The 17,514-nt window shown below is 37.1% G+C and overlaps 1 protein-coding gene across 4 annotated transcripts in view; it reads right to left on the bottom strand.

Moving 5' to 3' along the window:
* The window catches only part of ERLIN1 (ER lipid raft associated 1), a 63,060-nt gene that overhangs the window by 35,020 nt on the left and 10,526 nt on the right, over positions 1 to 17,514 (bottom strand). For all 4 annotated transcript variants that reach the window (XM_032281285.1, XM_032281286.1, XM_032281287.1 and 1 more), the window contains exons 7-9: positions 15,599 to 15,672; positions 8,035 to 8,093; positions 4,831 to 4,922 (exon numbers count right to left, since the gene is read on the bottom strand). In XM_032281285.1, the coding sequence (XP_032137176.1) occupies positions 4,831 to 4,922; positions 8,035 to 8,093; positions 15,599 to 15,672 (225 nt within the window). The remainder of the gene's footprint in view (positions 1 to 4,830; positions 4,923 to 8,034; positions 8,094 to 15,598; positions 15,673 to 17,514) is intronic.

Consider the following 17,514-nt stretch of genomic DNA (forward strand, 5'->3'; position numbering starts at 1 on the left):
ACCATGTACAGGTAAGCCACAAAGCAATTTTCAATAAATATTTAAGAATCCATATAACAGGTTTTATTTTCTGACTACAAGGTAGTAACATTAGAAATCAACAATAAAAAGCCCCTCAAAACACAATGAACCAGAAATTGAAACATACTTTTAATAACTCATGAGCCAAAGAAGAAATTAGAAGGAAAATGTTTTTAAAAGAATTAAAACTAAATACCAATAAACAAAGTACATTTCAAAACCTGTGAAACATAGCTAAAGCAGTACTTACAAGAACATTTATAATCTTCCATGTTTCCACTAGAAAAGACAAACTGGGCCGGGCACGGTGGCTCACGCCTATAATCAGAGCACTTTGGGAGGCCGAGGCAGGTGGATGGATCGCAAGGTCAAGAGATCAAGACCATCCCAGTCAACATGGGGAAACCCCACCTCTACTAAAAATACAAAAATTAGCTGGGTGTGGTGACGCACGCCTATAGTCCCAGCTACTCAGGAGGCTGAGGCAGGAGAATTGCTTGAACCCAGGAGGCAGAGGTTGTGGGGAGCCAAGATCATGCCATTGCACTCCAGCCTGGGTAACAAGAGCGAAACTCCATCTCAAAAAAAAAAAAAAAAAAAAGACTGAAACTATCCAACTCAGGAAGTTAGAAAAGAACAAATGAATGAATAAACTAAAAAAATAAAAACAGATGGAAGGAAACAACTTTTAAATATAATCAAAACAACAACAATCAACAAAACAAAACCAAAAGCCGATTCTCTGAAAAGACAAATGAAACAGACTTCTGGCAAAATTGATTCAGCAAAAGAAAAGGCACAAACAAGCAGTATTAGGAATGAGAAGGGGGCACACGGATTAGGCAGAGGTTTTAAAAATCATGAGAGAATTGTACAAACAAATTAATTCCCCCAAATTTGAAATATCAGACGAAATGAACAATTTTCTATGAAAATATAATTACCAAAACTGGCTTAAAAAGAAACATATATCTGAATAGACCTATACTCAATACAGGAATTAAATCAGTAGGTTAAATGTTACTACAAAAAGCAAACAAGAAAACAAAAAAGGCACAAACCCCACAAGACTAAGATGGCTTTTACAAGTTCCACCAGACCTACAAAGATGAAATGATACATATCTGATGTATAATGATCTGACATACAATAGAACACAGAAAAGGAAGACATGCTCTTCAACTCATTTTGGGGATGGTATAACCATGATACAAAAAACCCTGACATTAATAGTATAAGAAAATTATAAGCTGATCTCATTTATGAAAATGAAGGTAAAAATTCTAAAGAAATTAATTGGCAAACTATATAAAAAAATGTATATAATGACCTATATAATGAACAAGTGGTTGTTTATCCCAGGAATGCAAAGATAAATCTATTAATATAATTTACCATATTAACAGCTTTAAAAAGAAAAATCATATGTTCATCTCAACCTATGTAGAAGAAAATTCTAGGCCGGCATAGTGGCTCACACCTGTAATCCCAGCACTTTTGAAGACTGAGGCAGGTGGATCACTTGAGCTCAGGAATTCAAGACGAGCCTGGGCAACATGGTGAAACTCTGTCTCTACAGAAAATACAAAAATTACCTGGGTGTGGTGGCATGCACTTGTAGTCCCAGCCATTTGAGAGGCTGAGGTAGGAAGATCACTTGAGCCCAGGAGGCTGAGGCTGCAGTGAACTGTGATTACACCACTGTACTCCAGCCTGGGTGACAAAGCGAGACACCCTGTCTCAAAAAAATTCTCAAAGTTTTAACAGCCATTCACAATAAAAGCTCTCAGCAAGCAAAGTACAGACTGAAACTTTATTAACCTTTGTTAAGTACAGCAAATGTCACTGGACTATTTAAAGTTAAAGAGAAGAATGCTTGTCACTTTCTTTTCTGCACTGTACTAGAAGTCATAGCCTAAAGCAGTAAGATACGAAGGAATAAAGGCATGTGACTACAAGAAGAAAAATAAAATTGTCTTTATGTAAAGATAAGGACCTACTGTCTGAAGCCCATATGACTGTTCATGGGAAACCTAAGTGACTATTAGAAATAAGAGCATCTTCAGCAATATTGCTAAATAAAAAAATCAACAGCATACTTACACCAATTAGAAAATGTGCCTTTAAAAAAGTCTATAACAATAAACTTAAAAGGCACATAAGAACAAATCTTTAATAAATGTGCAAGAACCTTAGAAGAAAATTATGACACTTTTAAAGAGACATCTCTCATAAATGGAGAAATACAATAGATTTATAAGACTTAATATCATAATTTTCTCCAAATTGATGTATATATTTAATGCAATTCCAATCAAAATCCCAACATAGCATTTCACAAAACTTAAGGACCTGGTCCTAAAATTCATGTGGAAGAATAAAGGTCCTTGAATAGTCCAGGCTAATTTTAAATATAGTTAGGAATAGTTAACAGTTAAGAGGAATAGTTACGAAACTCACTCTCCAGATGGCAAGAGTTAACATAAAAGCTACAATTAAAACAAAGTAATATTGAGGAAGGAGAGACGAAAAAATTGGAAAATAATAGAGATTCTGGCATCAGAACAAATTATGTATAGTATCTTGTTATAACAAGATGGATATGGCATTAGAAATAAGTAGGGGAAATAATGAACTATTCAATACACAGTCTGAAACGATTGGCTTGCCATTTGGAAAAAATGAAACTGAATCTCAATGTCATACTCAACACCAAAATAAATTCCAGATGGGTTAAAGACTTAAATATGAAAAGCAAAACTTTAAAACTTTTAGAATAAAATTATTACTTTGGGGTAGGGAAAGAATTCTTAAGAAAGGAAAAGCACAAAACATAAAGGAAAAGATTAATGAATTTGACTACACAAAAATTACACATATATGTATACTGAAGACATTGCAAAGTTCAAAGACAAGCCACAAATTGAAAGAAGATGTCTGCAATGCATAAATCTGGAAAAGGATTACTATACAGTAGATATAAAGAACTCTTACAAATCAATTCAAAAAAGCAATCAAATAATGGGCTAAGGACATTAATAGGCAATTCATGTAACAACAAAAAAAAAGGAAAGTTGAATGACTGATAAGCAATATTTGACTTTATTAACAATCAGGGAAATTCAAATTGAAATTACATGATACCATGTCTTCCATTAAACGGGCATAAATTTTTAACTCTTATGACTCCAAGGACCGAGAAGTATGTGTGGATATGGGTATTCAAATACGGTAGCATAGAAACTGGAACTCAAATATTGGTGAAGAGAAGGTAAAATCAAAGAAGTACTTGAGAGAGCAATCTGTCAATCTGTTAAATGTGAAGACATGCTACCCTATGACCCATCAATTCCACTTTGAAATAGCTATTCTAGAGCAGTGCTTCTCAAGCTACTGGTGGAAAAGTACCTTACCTTTTTTTGTGCATGTAATTCAATTTATGAGGAACCAATAAATTGTAAACCATAATAAAAACAAATTATAGTACTAGAAAAAAGAAATTAAAAAACAAAAAAATATATAGGCTCTGATTTTTTATCTTTGATTCAACAGATATAAAACTGCTGTTATTAAAATGCTATAAAAACTTCTAAACACTCATTCTCAATTTCTATACTCATCTCATTGAGGCTCAGAAACAAAAAGCTGGTGATAGGGCGCTGGCCCACACCACATGTTGAATAATGCTACTCTACAGAAACTCTTGCATGTGTTCACAAGGAGGCACTGGATAAGAAGATCACTATGGCAGTGTTTGTAAGAAGAAAAAACTAGAAACTACCTAACTCTTCATTGGGAATTCATTACAATAAAACTAGGCCCGCTCATGGAATGAAATATATAGCAGCTAAAAATAAACAATCTATCATCTCACAGAGAATAAGATGCCAAAAAAAAAAAAGAAAAAGAAAAAAAACCCTAGATCTGCACGTGTCAATATGAATAAAACTCAGTGGTAGTAAAAATAAGGCAAGTAGTAAAACAAAAGGTAGAGTTTGATATCATTTTTGTAGTTTCAAATAGATAAAACAATTTTATAAACTGTTACATACATACAGTAAGAGTATAAAAATATGGACAGAAAGGATATACATCAACTTCAGAATAGAAGCTAATCTGAGGAGAAAGTTCAAGAAGCAGGACCAGCGAGTATACAAAGGAGGCTTCAAACAGATATGTAATTTTTTTCTTAAAAAATGATCTAAAGGGAATATGGCAAAATCTTAAGCTTTCACTATATTGTTCTCTGTATATTCCTGCATAATTGAATTATTTAGTTAAAGACACCTTAAGCTTTCAGCATCAACTAAAGGCCAAAGAGGGTGTCTAATATACAGTGACCTGGAATATAAGGGAAGCCACTGTAATCCAAAATGAACTGTAAGCAATCCTGCCATGCTTTCATAAACGGCACTATCTAGGTAAAACTAAGTGTGTGTCAACAACAAGGATGCATTCTATAATCTGAACCTTTGGTCAAAAAAAAAACTTCCCTACTCTTAATCTGTATAAATGAAAATACTATCCACAGACCAAAGCTGCTTATAAACACTATCTATTCTCCCTGCTCTTGAAAGAGACAACAGTGAGAGCCAACAACGTTGGAGAGCCACGGCAAGTCACTAAGTACTGGTCTCACCTACTTTTAAAGGCTTTAGAACATCTGAACGTACGATGGATTTTCCAGAATTCCCCACTACATATGACGCAATCTTACTGAGTCCCATTACACCCAAAATGAGACTGATAAAGAACAGGACAAACAACAAATGTACTTGAGACAATCATTTCAGAGAGAAATCCAAGCACCTATAACGGCCTTTTTCCTCTCTGTCTCAGCTTCTTTTTCCACAACCTTTTGTTTCTGTGCAGCTATAAGGAGTTTTGTCTTCTCAGCTTCCCTGTAAGCAAAATGTTATAAAAATTAGAAATGATCCTCCTATGTGCAGTCACAGCCAGTAACTCTGACCCTATATGTGATCTGAAGGGAATATGGCAAAATCTGAAGCTTTCATTATATTGTTCTCTACACATTCCTGCATAATTGAATTATTTAACTAAAGACATCTTAAACTTTCAACTAAAGGCCAAAGAGGGCTTCTACTACACGGTGACCTATAAGGAAAGCCACTATAATCCAAAATGAACTGTAAGCAATCCTGCCATGTTTTCATGAGTCATGCTACATTGAGTCAAAGAACTGTTTTTTTTCAACACAAACTTTTGGACCCATTAAGGTAGGTAAGAGAGGTGTGACTTTATTTACTTATAAATCTGAGGTGGAAAGGTTCAATGTTTTGCCCAAAGTCACCCCAGAGATATGAAAAAAATTTAGTACATTTGAATTTTAGTCTGGTTTTCTTCTCCTAGTTGTATTGTATAAAGCTGTGATCTGGAAGGGAATATATCAACACTTCCTTTGCTGTTAGACCTCTGGATAGTCCATACAGCAGGTCTGTGCCAATTAGAAAATGGCACCAGCCTCTGGGCAGATGCAGTCCCACAGGTGCATGGTTTGACATGCAGAATGAAGCTGAGTTTCAGCTCCTGCACTCCTCAGCTGGGCACCCATGTGCAGTGGCCATATTTGCTGCACAGAAGATATAACTAGGTGGTAGTTATTAGGTAGTAAATGGGGCTTAATGTAAGGAGAATTTTCTAAGGCTTCGAGTTTCTAATACAGGTTGAGCATCTCTAATCTGAAACTTTGAAATCCTAAATGCTCCAAATTCTGAAACTTTTTGAGCATCCACATTATGCCACAAGTGAAAAATTCCACAAATAAGCACTTAAGGTAATCTTTGTTTCATGCACAAAATTATTTAAAATATCCTATAAAGTTACCTTCAGGGTATAGGTGGATATGAGACATAAATGAATTTCTCTTTTTTTTTTTTAAACTAACCAGTATACCAACAAGGAAAAACATAAATGAATTTCATGTTTAAACCTGTGTCTCATCTCCAAGATGTCTATGCAAATATTCTAAAATCTTTACAAATCCAAAATTTAAAATACTTCTGGTCCCAAGCATTTCAGATAAGAGATATTCAACCTGTAATGCAAATGGCTGGCATATTACTAAACATGTACGAGTAGCTACCGGGTAACCATGTGGCAGAAATGGTATAAGAAAACACTACTATCAGGTGCAAGGTTATACTGGATCATCCCAAGGTGGCTTTAATTCTGTAATTCCAATAGTCTATAAAATTAAGAAAGATCCAGAATTATCTGAAAAGTAACTCCAATCGATCCCCAAAACATCCCCTCTTTCCTCTGATAACATTGGTAAAAACATGAAATGACATTCTGAATACTATGAGAGCAGAAAACACACAATATTCATTTTTCCATCATCAGGAGCAACTATATTTAAAGGCTAAGACATGCTGGGCCTTTAATGGATTTTTTTTTTTTTTTGATACAGAGTTTTGTTTTTGTTGCCCAGGTTGGAGTGCAATGGTGTGGTCTTGGCTCACTGCAACCTCCACCTCCTGGGTTCAAGCAATTCTCCTGCCTCAGCCTCCGAAGTAGCTGGGATTATAGGTGCCCACCACCACACCCAGCTAATTTTTGCATTTTTAGTAGAGACAGGGTTTCACCCTGTTGGCCAGGCTGGTCTCGAAACTCCTGACCTCAGGTGATCCACTTGCCTCAGCCTCCTGAAGTGCTGGGATTACAGCCATGAACCACCATACCCAGCCTATAACAGTTTTTAAATAAGTGGATCACATCCGTAATCCACCCAGCCTCGCACTCTACACTTTATAGTTTTAAAAGAAGAGTTCCTGTCTACAATGAAAAAGAAAAAACAGGCTGGATGTGGTGACTCACACCTATAATCCCAGTACGTTGGGAGGCCAAGGCAGGAGGAGGACTGCTTGAGCCCAGGAGTTTGAGACCAGGCTGGGCAACAGGGCAAAACCACGTATCTATGAAAAATACAAAATTTAACCAGGTATGGTGGCATGCACTGGTAGTTTCAACTCAGGAGGCTGAGGTGGGAGGATTGCTTAATCACTTGAGCCCTGGAGGTTGAGACTGCAGTGAGCTGTGATTGTGCCACTGTACTCTAGCCTGGGCAACAGAGCAAGACCCTGTCTCTAAAAAAAAAAAAAATGAAAGAAAGAAAAAGAAATAAAACTCTGTATGATCTCAGAGAGGGTATGAGGGAAAGGAAAAATAGAAGAAAGAAATAATAAAACGCTTCATGGTAACAAAAAGGACTCAGAAATAACCTCATAAAGCAGTATTACTGCTCCTTGGATCTCCAGTATTTATACATCTGTGGTATCCTTGACTTCTGTAAATTTATTTTTCCATCTCATATTTTCCCTTTTAACCCATCAGCCAAATTTCCTAAAGACTTTTATTTCTTTTTAGTCCTGTCATATGAAAACAATAATTGCCATTTCAAACACAGTAAGTACTCCCCTAAAAGGGATCCTCTTAAAACTAATTTCATGTCTTCTCATTCCCAGCCTGCCCTGGACACGTAAAAGAGAAGACCACCAGGAGTCAACACAAGCAAGGCTTCCCTAGAGGCACAGCATAAAGAACCGGGTCTAATTTTAGATATGCAATCAACATATAATGGAAAACCAAACTTTATACCAACAAGATATCTATTCCTACCATTACAACACAGAAACAAAATATGAGCACTCTCTTCAGTCTTAACAGCTTCAGGACTCCGTCCTCTATTAATATTGAATTCAAGGTACTAGTCACATAAAATTATAACTCCTTAAGCTTCCAGCAATACTTTTACAGCAAACTGCATCTTTAGCCACTGAAACTGCTTCTGAAATGTCCACACGTAAAGAGAACACTAATAAGAGTCTAGTGGGAATTAAGACACAAGAATAGGCAATATTACTAGAGTAAGAGTAAAGAAGATAGACACATACTCCACCCCAGAGTGTATTATCTCACGTTTCCTCTAGACTGGAGTATTAATATACAGACAGCCCTAAACAGAAATATTGGGATCCCATGCATATTACTCACATTAACTCAAAATTTCTTCTTATGGCTTCTGGGATTTTGGGTTTTGTAACACGCACAGCCTAAAAAATAAAAGTGAAAAAGCCGAAGTATATTTGAAAGATTAAATCTTCAAATTAAATCTTCTACAGAAGAGCTCCTCAAATGATACTAATGTAATAAAACAACGACCGTAATACAGTGGCCTACTAACACGTTTGCGGAGCCCAGCAGAACATTTACTTTTCATGCCACCACACCAAGAATCAAAGACAAGCTGCTTCTTATTACCTTAAACAATGTCAGATAGGAAAAACCACTGTACCCAACGAGAAAACAACTGCCTTGGGAAAAAGGTTCTCCCTTAAAAGATGTTTTACAAAGGTCATTAGATGTTTTGCTTTCTTTTTCAACCTTGTAAACCAAAGTAGCGGGGAAAGTAAAGTTCCAAGACTGAAATTGTAAAGTCGGAAACAATTACTCAAATACAAAAGCAACAAAAAAACCTAGGTTGGTAAATGCAATTTAATACAGTGAGTAGTGAGTAAATTATCACTTCCACCCCCTGCAATCACTCAGTATTTGCTATAAGTAAACAGCCCAGTGGCTGAAGGAAAAAAAAATATCAATCAATTGCTTATATTCTTTCTTCCTGAACTCTAACTCAGAATAATGTCTGTCTTTATGGACAGTGTTTACTAGACATGTTGTTTCCCTAATCATAGTGTTATTTGACATTAATTAAGATTGTCTACCTGGACATAGTTAAGATTATGTACCTGTTGGTTTTTTGAAGGCTGACTTTTCTACATCAAGGACTTGATCTCTCGAAAGTTTTTGATTTTACTAAACATACGATACCCACATACCTACCCCCGCCACCCTACCTATACTGCAAACACATACAAGAAACACTTTGCTGGTCTGAAGAAAAGTTTTTCCTCTGAAAACTGGCTAACCTTTTAAGTATTATAACAAAGGCTTTAAGCACTTAGTCTTCTTTAAAGGCTTTTAAAACTTTTAAGCAATATAGCATTCCCTATATGAAATAGATGAGTCAAATTTGTAGGTAATTTTAAGGACTATCACAACTAAATATAAGGATTACAGTGGAATGGAATAAGCAGCTGAAGGCTGTGTGGAAAGAACTCACGACACACTGGCAGTGACACATGTGAGGCCCCACAACTCAGCGGAGACATCCAGAAGACAAATAAAAATTCAGGACCAGGTTTTGTGAGACGGCAGATTTCACCATGTGACTAAGACAAGCACTGTCATATGGCATTTAATTAAGAAACTGGCCACGTATCTTTTTAGCCTTATTAAAAGCAGCATAAAGTAGGACTGTCTTTTTTTTTTTTAAGACAAAGTTTTGCTCTTGTTACTCAGGCTGAAGTGCAGTGGCGTAATCTCGGCTCACTGCAACTTCTGCCTCCCGAGTTCAAGTGATTCTCCTGCCTCGGCCTCCCTAGTGGTTGGGATTACAGACATGTACCACCACACCCAACTAATTTTTGTACTTTTTTAGTAGAGACAAGGTTTCACCATGTTGGTGAGGCTGGCCTCGAACTCCTGATCTCAGGTGATCCACCCACCTTGGCCTCCCAAAGTGTTGGGATTACAGGCGTGAGCCACTGCGCCCGGCCAAACTGTCTTTCGAGGACTCCTGTTTTACTGAATGAGGCTGAAGAACACACTACATTGTGCTTGCCAATCTTGGGAAATCTCAGATTTTCAAATGTATGAAAACATAAACACTTACTGTACAGATACCATGAGTAAGTTGCATCATAAGAGATTTTAAAAGTAAAATGACAGGGTAGTCCCACTTGGGCACCCCTCTCTCTCGAAAGAGAGACAGCTGTTCTCCTTTCTGTTTCTTTTGCCTATTAAACCTCCACTCTTAACCTCAAAAAATAAAATAAAATAAAATAATGCCCCCACCCTCCACACACACAATGAATGGAGAAAAAAAAATGGCTAATGAAATAAATATATCTGTTGAAACTGACCCCTGGGTGTTAAGCATACATTATAAACAAAAAAACAGCCTATAATATAGTCACTCTCTTAAATAACATAGGGGAAAAAAATCAAAGATGACCATTTTCATCATTCTAATTTGCCAGTAAATATATGGAAAGGAACAAAATCAAATAGTGACTGTTAACAGAGAATGTTCATTCAACAATAAATATTTATCAGGTACCTACTGTGTGTCAAGTGCTATTTGTTGCAGGAATTGTGGATATAGCAGTGAACAAGATAAGGTTGCTCTCATGTCATTTAACCCAAAAAATTACTAGAAGGCAGTGAATTCAAGTTGTAGACATATGATAAATCTAACAAGAATCAATCACATTTCTCAATGATTAAAAAAAATCTTTGCGATTTTTACACGTTGAACAGCATTAAAATTCATTAAATCCATTGGTAATAACTTAGGATGAGTTTCTCCTCCAAATCAGAAATTCTAAAAAACAAAAAGGCTGATGTGATAAAGTAACGCCATAAACTGTGTTCCTATTTTTAACTTATATTGAAGGATCGCATGAGGCCAGGAGTTTGAGACCAGCCTGGGCAACACAGCGAGGGCCCATCTCTACAAAAAATTAAAAAAATTAGCCAGACATGGCTGTACTCCGAGCTACTTGGTAGGCTAAGGCACAAGGATCGCTTGAGCCCAGGAGTTCAAAGCTGCAGTGAGCTATGATTGTGCCACTGCACTCCAGCCTGGGCAACAAAGGCAGACCCTGTCTCAAAACAAAACAACACATATACGCCTCCTTAGGTGCCTAATACAGCTTGAAAGTATTGATAATGAAAACTCATCTGTAAGATGAAGCTGGCAGAAACAGCAAAGGCCATTATTTTTTAAAAGATGTTGTCTCTTGCCAGATTTTAAAATTAAATAAAAAGTTGAATTATCACAACCATATGGTAATGTGTTAAAAATAACAAAGCTCAAAAACAGACTTGAAATTCTTAAAATGCATTCCAACTATTATAAAAAATTGTCTTATAACAAGATAAAAGCAACCAAAGCAAAGGAGCTCTTCTCTTCTAGGGTATGCTTAAGTTATTGAAAAATATAAAAATTAAAAAAAAAATTTTAACCCTAAATCAAAGGAGATCTTCTCTACTACTATAAGAACATATAACAAAACTACATTTTTTCATTCAATAACTTTTTATAAAAACAGCAAATAAAAACAAGTAAATTTAAAAGATCCTTCTGGCTGTTATGCAGAAAATGAAGTAGACAAAGGGAAAAGTGAAAGTGGGGAAAGAAGACGGGGGGCTACTGGACATGTCAAGGTAAGAGTTGGCAGCCTGGCTTGAGATGGCAGTGAAGATAGAGGTATGGTTAGTTTTATTAATACATGGATTTTGGTGGTGGAATCAGCATGACACAGGGATTGATGAGATGCTGAGGGTGAGGCAGTTGTCAAAGATGCCTCCTACACTTCTAGAATGGTTTGAGGGGAAGGAGTTGCCATTAACTGACAAGATGGGAAAAACAGGAGAAAATGCGATTTGATAAGAAAAGACCAAGGGCTTAATAATTAATGAAAAAGTAGGAATGGGAAGATCAATGGAACAGAACTAAGTTCAGAAAAGGACTCTAATATATAATAGAATGTAGCATATAACATACATACTATTTCAAAGAAGGGGGAAGATAGAAAAATAAATTATTCAGTAATTACTGCTGTTACCCTATTTGGGGTTGAGGGGATGGAGTTGAAGGCCTATTTCGCAACTGAGATCAAAATGGATCCCAGATGAATTAAAAGACTTAAATCTAAGAATATGACTGTAGGCCGGGCACCGTAGCTCACGCCTGTAATCCCAGCAGTTTGGGAAGCTGAGGCAGGCGGATCACCTGAGGTCGGGAGTTCAAGACCAGTCTGACCAACAATGGAGAAACTCTGTCTCTACTAAACATACAAAATTAGCTGGGCGTGGTGGCGCATGCCTGGAGGCTGAGGCAGGAGAATCGCTTGAACCTGGGAGGCAGAAGTTGCAGTAAGCCAGGATCGTGCCATTGCACTCCAGTCTGGGCAACAAGAGCAAAACTCCATCTCAAGAAAAAAAAAAAAAAGACGATGACTGTAAAAGCAGATAACATTTTTGTAATTTGTAATTTTAATTCTGATACTTTTGAGGTGGTGAAAGACTCTTAAAACATGCCAGCTCAGCAACATACCATAAAGACATAATCACTGAAATTACTAGGTAAAAGATTAAAACTTCAAAGTTGTCAGTGGAGAAAAAACAAAGTTAAATGACAAAAAACAAAACAAAACAAAATAAAACTAGAAGACAATGTTTCCTATACATACATTGAGAGCTACAATATCTAACATATAAAAAATCGCTTATTTTCTAAAATGAATTCTACCCCTCTCAAAGGGTAAGGTTCAAAAACAAGTTCTCTATATACAAATGCTATTTATTTACAGATGGTATTGCTCTGTTATCCAGATGGGAGTACAGCATGAACACAGCTCACTGCAGCCTCAACCTGCTGGGTGGGCTCAAGTCATTCCCACCCGAGCCTCACAAGTGGCTGGGACTACAGGCACATGCCATCACACCCACCTAACTTTTTTTTTTTTTGAGAAGGGGTCTCACTATGCTACCCAGACTGGCCTCAAACTCCTGGGCTCAAGGGAGCTTCCCACCTCAGCCTCCCAATGTGGTGCAATTACAGATGTGAGCCACTATGCTCAGCCAAGAATAGCTTATTAAAATCAGTTAGAAATACCAATAAATAAATAAATAAGTAAGCAAAACCAACAATTTATAAAAATAAAAATGGCCAATAAATAACCTAAGGTAATCAACTTCAATAATTAATACAAAATACCAAATCAATTTTCTCCAAAAGAATTCAGAGAGAAAGAGAAAGCTTGCATCTGCTAATTATTTGAATACAATCATGCAATCAAATGTGTAAGAACTACAGCTTACCAACACTGCTGATGAGAAGGTGGGTCTACTAACATTTTTCCAAAAGGTGATTTGGTAGTATATAACAATAAACCCCCAAACAGGGCATACACTTCGATCATCAATCCCACTTCAAGAATGTATCATAAGAGAAGGATTTAAAAAGATGTACAGAATATATAAGCTTGGTCATTCCAACATGTATATAATAGCAAAAAATTTGAAACCATAGAGATTCACGAAACATAACCATTAAAAGTAATGATTTACCAAACATATATTTTTGTTTTGGAAAGATGTTCACAGACAATGTTAGTGAAAAAAGCAGGTATGGTAAGATTCTGCTTTAGTTGAGCATATATGCATTTATATCTACAAACATTTGTTCATGTATATATACTAAGAAGAGTCAGGAAAGATACAACAAATGATGTTATCCCTGCATAATAGGATTGCTGGTGAATTTCACTGTATTCTTCTTCATTCTTCTAACATCTAGCTTTTCTCTACAACATATATAACGTGTGTGTATAAAAATTCCAAATATATACAGAACAAATCAGTAAGAAAGAAAATAATCCAACAGAAAAACAGGCAAAAGATATGAATGGGTGAGCAACAGAAGAGAGTATAAATGGCCAATAAATATATCGAAAGATGCTCAACCTCATTAACAACCAAGGGAATGTAAATCAAAGGGAGATATAACTCATCCATATGGTAACAATCCATCCGTATGGTAACAATCAGTACGTCGGACTGCTTCCAATGTTGATGAGTCCGTGGGTCACAATTATTTGCATATACTGTTGTTAAGAATGTAGATTTGAGGGGCTGGACGCACTGGTTCACACCTGTAATCCCAACACTTTGGAGGCTGAGGTGGGCAGATCACGAGGTCAGGAGTTCGAGACCAACCTGGCCAACATGGTGAAACCCTGTCTCTACTAAAAATACAAAAAAAAAATTAGCCGGGTTTTGTGGTGGGTGCCTGCAATCCCTCCACTACTGGGAGGCTGAGGCAGGAGAATTGCTTGAACCCAGGAGGCGGAGGTTACAGTGAGCCGAGACTGCACCACTGCACGCCAGCATGGGCAATAGAGCAAGACTGTCTGGAAAAAAAAAAAAAAAAAGAGTGTAGATTTGTACAGTCCGTTTGAAAGATAATTTGTACATACAAGAACATGTGTTATGAATGTTCATTACACTATTGTTTAATAGCAAAAACTTGGGAACAGAAAAATGACTAAGTAATATAAGGCAAGGAATTCTAAACAGCTGTTGAATGAGCTAGATCTCTGAGTAACCCCCTGGGCAGAATCTAAGAACAGCTGACCTTCACGTTCACTATCTTTAAAATTAAAAAGCGATTCCAGCTACAACTGACTTGAACAACCCGGAAGATTTTACAAAGTTACCTCTGGACATTTCAAATGACCCCTTAGTTCTGGTGGCTCACTCTCAGGTGTCTGAGATAATGACACTGCATGAACGAAGCCACAAGAAAAACCCCACCTCTCTTTCCAGTCTTGTTTATGAGAAGCACGAACACACACAATCACAGTGAATGCACGCTCTCAGTAGCCGTGCTGCTGAGTGTACAGAATTGAGAAACGTGATAAGCTCTAGCTGCAGTAATGTTCATCACAACAATCAACTGGTCTCCTATAGGCCCTGAGAAAGGACACTAGAGAAGCCTCAATGCCACTTCTTAGGTCATCTGGATCCAGAGCAGTGGCTTTTGATGTTACTGACCATGGACACAGTGAAAAATACATTTTGCGCTGACACCCAGTATAAACACCTACCCCCCCACACTTCTGTAAAACACAGTTTCACAGAATATTTAAACTTATTACACGCCATTTCTTTTCCTATTCTATTCCATTTTATTTAAGATGCTGTTCATGACCTACTAAAGTTGATTTTACAACCCACAATCTGAAAACACAATGACCCCCAAAACAGGAGGGGTATAACATCTCTCCAGTCTATTTCCCAATGCTAAAGCCACCGCCACCACTACCGCCACCACTAAATTCATCTGCTACTTTGGTTTTACTAGGGCTATCCCTCCCACTTGAAATACCTTTCTCATTCTTCACCCATTTAAATCCAATTAATTTTTCCAAACCTACTTAAAATCTCAACTCAGTCACAGCCCTCTCCTGGGCATGCTGTCTTCCAATGTTCTCTTGCTCTCACAGCAATGATCATTCAACAGATTCATTTGTCAATTAATACTTTGTGACAACTGTTTTGTCCAGAATTATTCAAATCTTATACTTGAACTTCCTTTTCATAATCTTACTGAGGGGAGCGATTATGCTTACACTGATTTATAATCATTACTGTATCTTAATGCTTCATACATGGCAGAAATATGAATTTCACTTCCTTGTAAGAGCCTCAGCTTATCAGTTCCATCTAGGAGTTCACAAATGTCACCCATGGTAAGCTACGACAGTGTTTTATTTTGGCAGAGACCTAAAGTCAAATTGAGAAAGGTATTCTATAAATCACCACAGCATCTCAATTAAATAATTGCCAAATAAATAATCCAATGAAAGGAGGAACAAACTAAAAGCTCTCAAAATTCCCAGAGAATTTCCGTAGGAAAAGAACTCACCTGTATAGTGAGACCTGGGGCCATGAGGTTTAAGTCTTTCTGCAGAGCTTGCTTCAGGTTTTCATCTATTTGATCTGTTTTTTAAGCCAAGAACAACAGATCCATGATACTCAATTTTTTTAAACATTGTATTCATAATGAAAAAACACTAATCATTATTAGACCTAAAGTTTCCACAGTACTATTCTTTTACAGAGCTTAAGCTGCCTTTTCCTCCCTATTGTGTAGGAAAAAATTGTGAGGCATTATCTAATAAAGAAATTAAGGAAGGAAGATGACAAGCAGCTATTCTGTTTATCCAATAGTTCATCCAATAAATGTATTACTTAACTATTGATGAGCTTATTTACTGGGTAACTTATTAGACTTATTTACTCAATAAACAACTATTGGGTAAAATGTATTGATCTAATAAATGGAGAATCTGGATCTCTAGTATCTTAATTCAGGGCTCTTACTCAATAGGTATCCTGATTCTCACAGAAAAGCAAATTCCTATCTTCAGGAAATCTTTACTCAAAATTCTCAAATAACTAAACTTCATTTCCATGAATCTCGGCCTTACTGTTATTTTGGATTTAAAAAGAGAGAAAAGCTCAGAGAAAAGTATTTGAAGTACACACAGCATGAACAATAAAGATGCTATCACTCCATTTGGCCTTGTAACTCATGCACTTTCTATTCACCGCAATGGTACTTTCACTATTTAAATGACTGGTGGTGAGACAAAGCAGAATCCATCAGTTTCCGCATATGCCATTGCAGTGGTTGACAATCACCAAAGAGGACTCAAATGGTAGATTTTAAATTGATTACTCTTGCCTTCATCTTAGAAATTCACGGCTGGGCATGGTGGCTCACACCTGTAATTCCACCACTTTGGGAGGCTGAGGTAGGCGGATCACAAGGTCAGGAGTTCAAGACCAGCCTGGCCAATATGGTGAAACCCCATCTCTTCTAAAAAAAAAAAAAATACAAAAAAATTTGCTGGGCATAGTGGCACATGCCTGTAGTCCCAATTCAGGAGGCTGAGGCAGGAGAATCGCTTGAATCCAGTAGGTAGAGGTTGCAGTGAGCCAAGATTGCGACACTGCACTCCAGCCTGGGTGACAGAGTGAGACTCTGTCTCAAAAAAAAAAAAAAAGAAAGTCACTAAAAATTTCAGGAGGGAAAAAAATGGGCTAGTTACCAACACCAACAACCCACTCTCTGGTCACAACCTTCACTATCATAAATGAAAAGTAAGTTGTACAGAAGTGAGTTAAGAAAGGCCTTTTGCAAACTGGTCCTTGGTTGGCACCCAGTAACTTGGATTTGTGGAAGGGTCCCACTGTCCCCAGAGGTGATACAATTGACTTGCTGTGCCGTGCCTGCACGGTTTATACAACGTGGCTTATGCCAAACACCTGCTTTCCTTCTAGGAGTCTGGGATTTTGATATGTCTACGGTAGGCAGAGGGTGCCTACATAACCAGCCCCCGATGAAAACCCCGGGCAATGAGTCTCTAATGAGCTTCCCTAGTAGACAATGTTTCGCATGCGTTGTTGCAGCTTGTTGCTGTGGGAAGTAAGCACGTTTGACTCCACGGTGACAGGACTCTCGGAAGCCTACACCTGCGTCCTCTGCACTTTGCTGATGTGCGTTTTCCTCTAGCTGATTTTGTTTGTGCCCTTTGGCTGTGATAAATCTTAGCTGTGAAGGCAACTATATGCTGAGTCCTGTTAACCTCCTAGCAAATCATCAAAAATGGGAGCCTCAAGACGCAGGTTTCTAAATTTCTTTCAATTACCTATTAAAATGGAAACAAAGCTAATTTTCAATAAGTTCTTACAGTAAAAGCAGAATATAGTCTGTGAGTAGTTTTTCCAGTATCTACCAAGTTATATAGAAAACTTAAGATAAAAAATATATTAAAG

This window comes from Sapajus apella, unplaced genomic scaffold, assembly GCF_009761245.1.
Source record: "Sapajus apella isolate SASKATOON/1434 unplaced genomic scaffold, GSC_monkey_1.0 scaffold13, whole genome shotgun sequence".
Taxonomy (NCBI): Eukaryota; Metazoa; Chordata; class Mammalia; order Primates; family Cebidae; genus Sapajus; species Sapajus apella.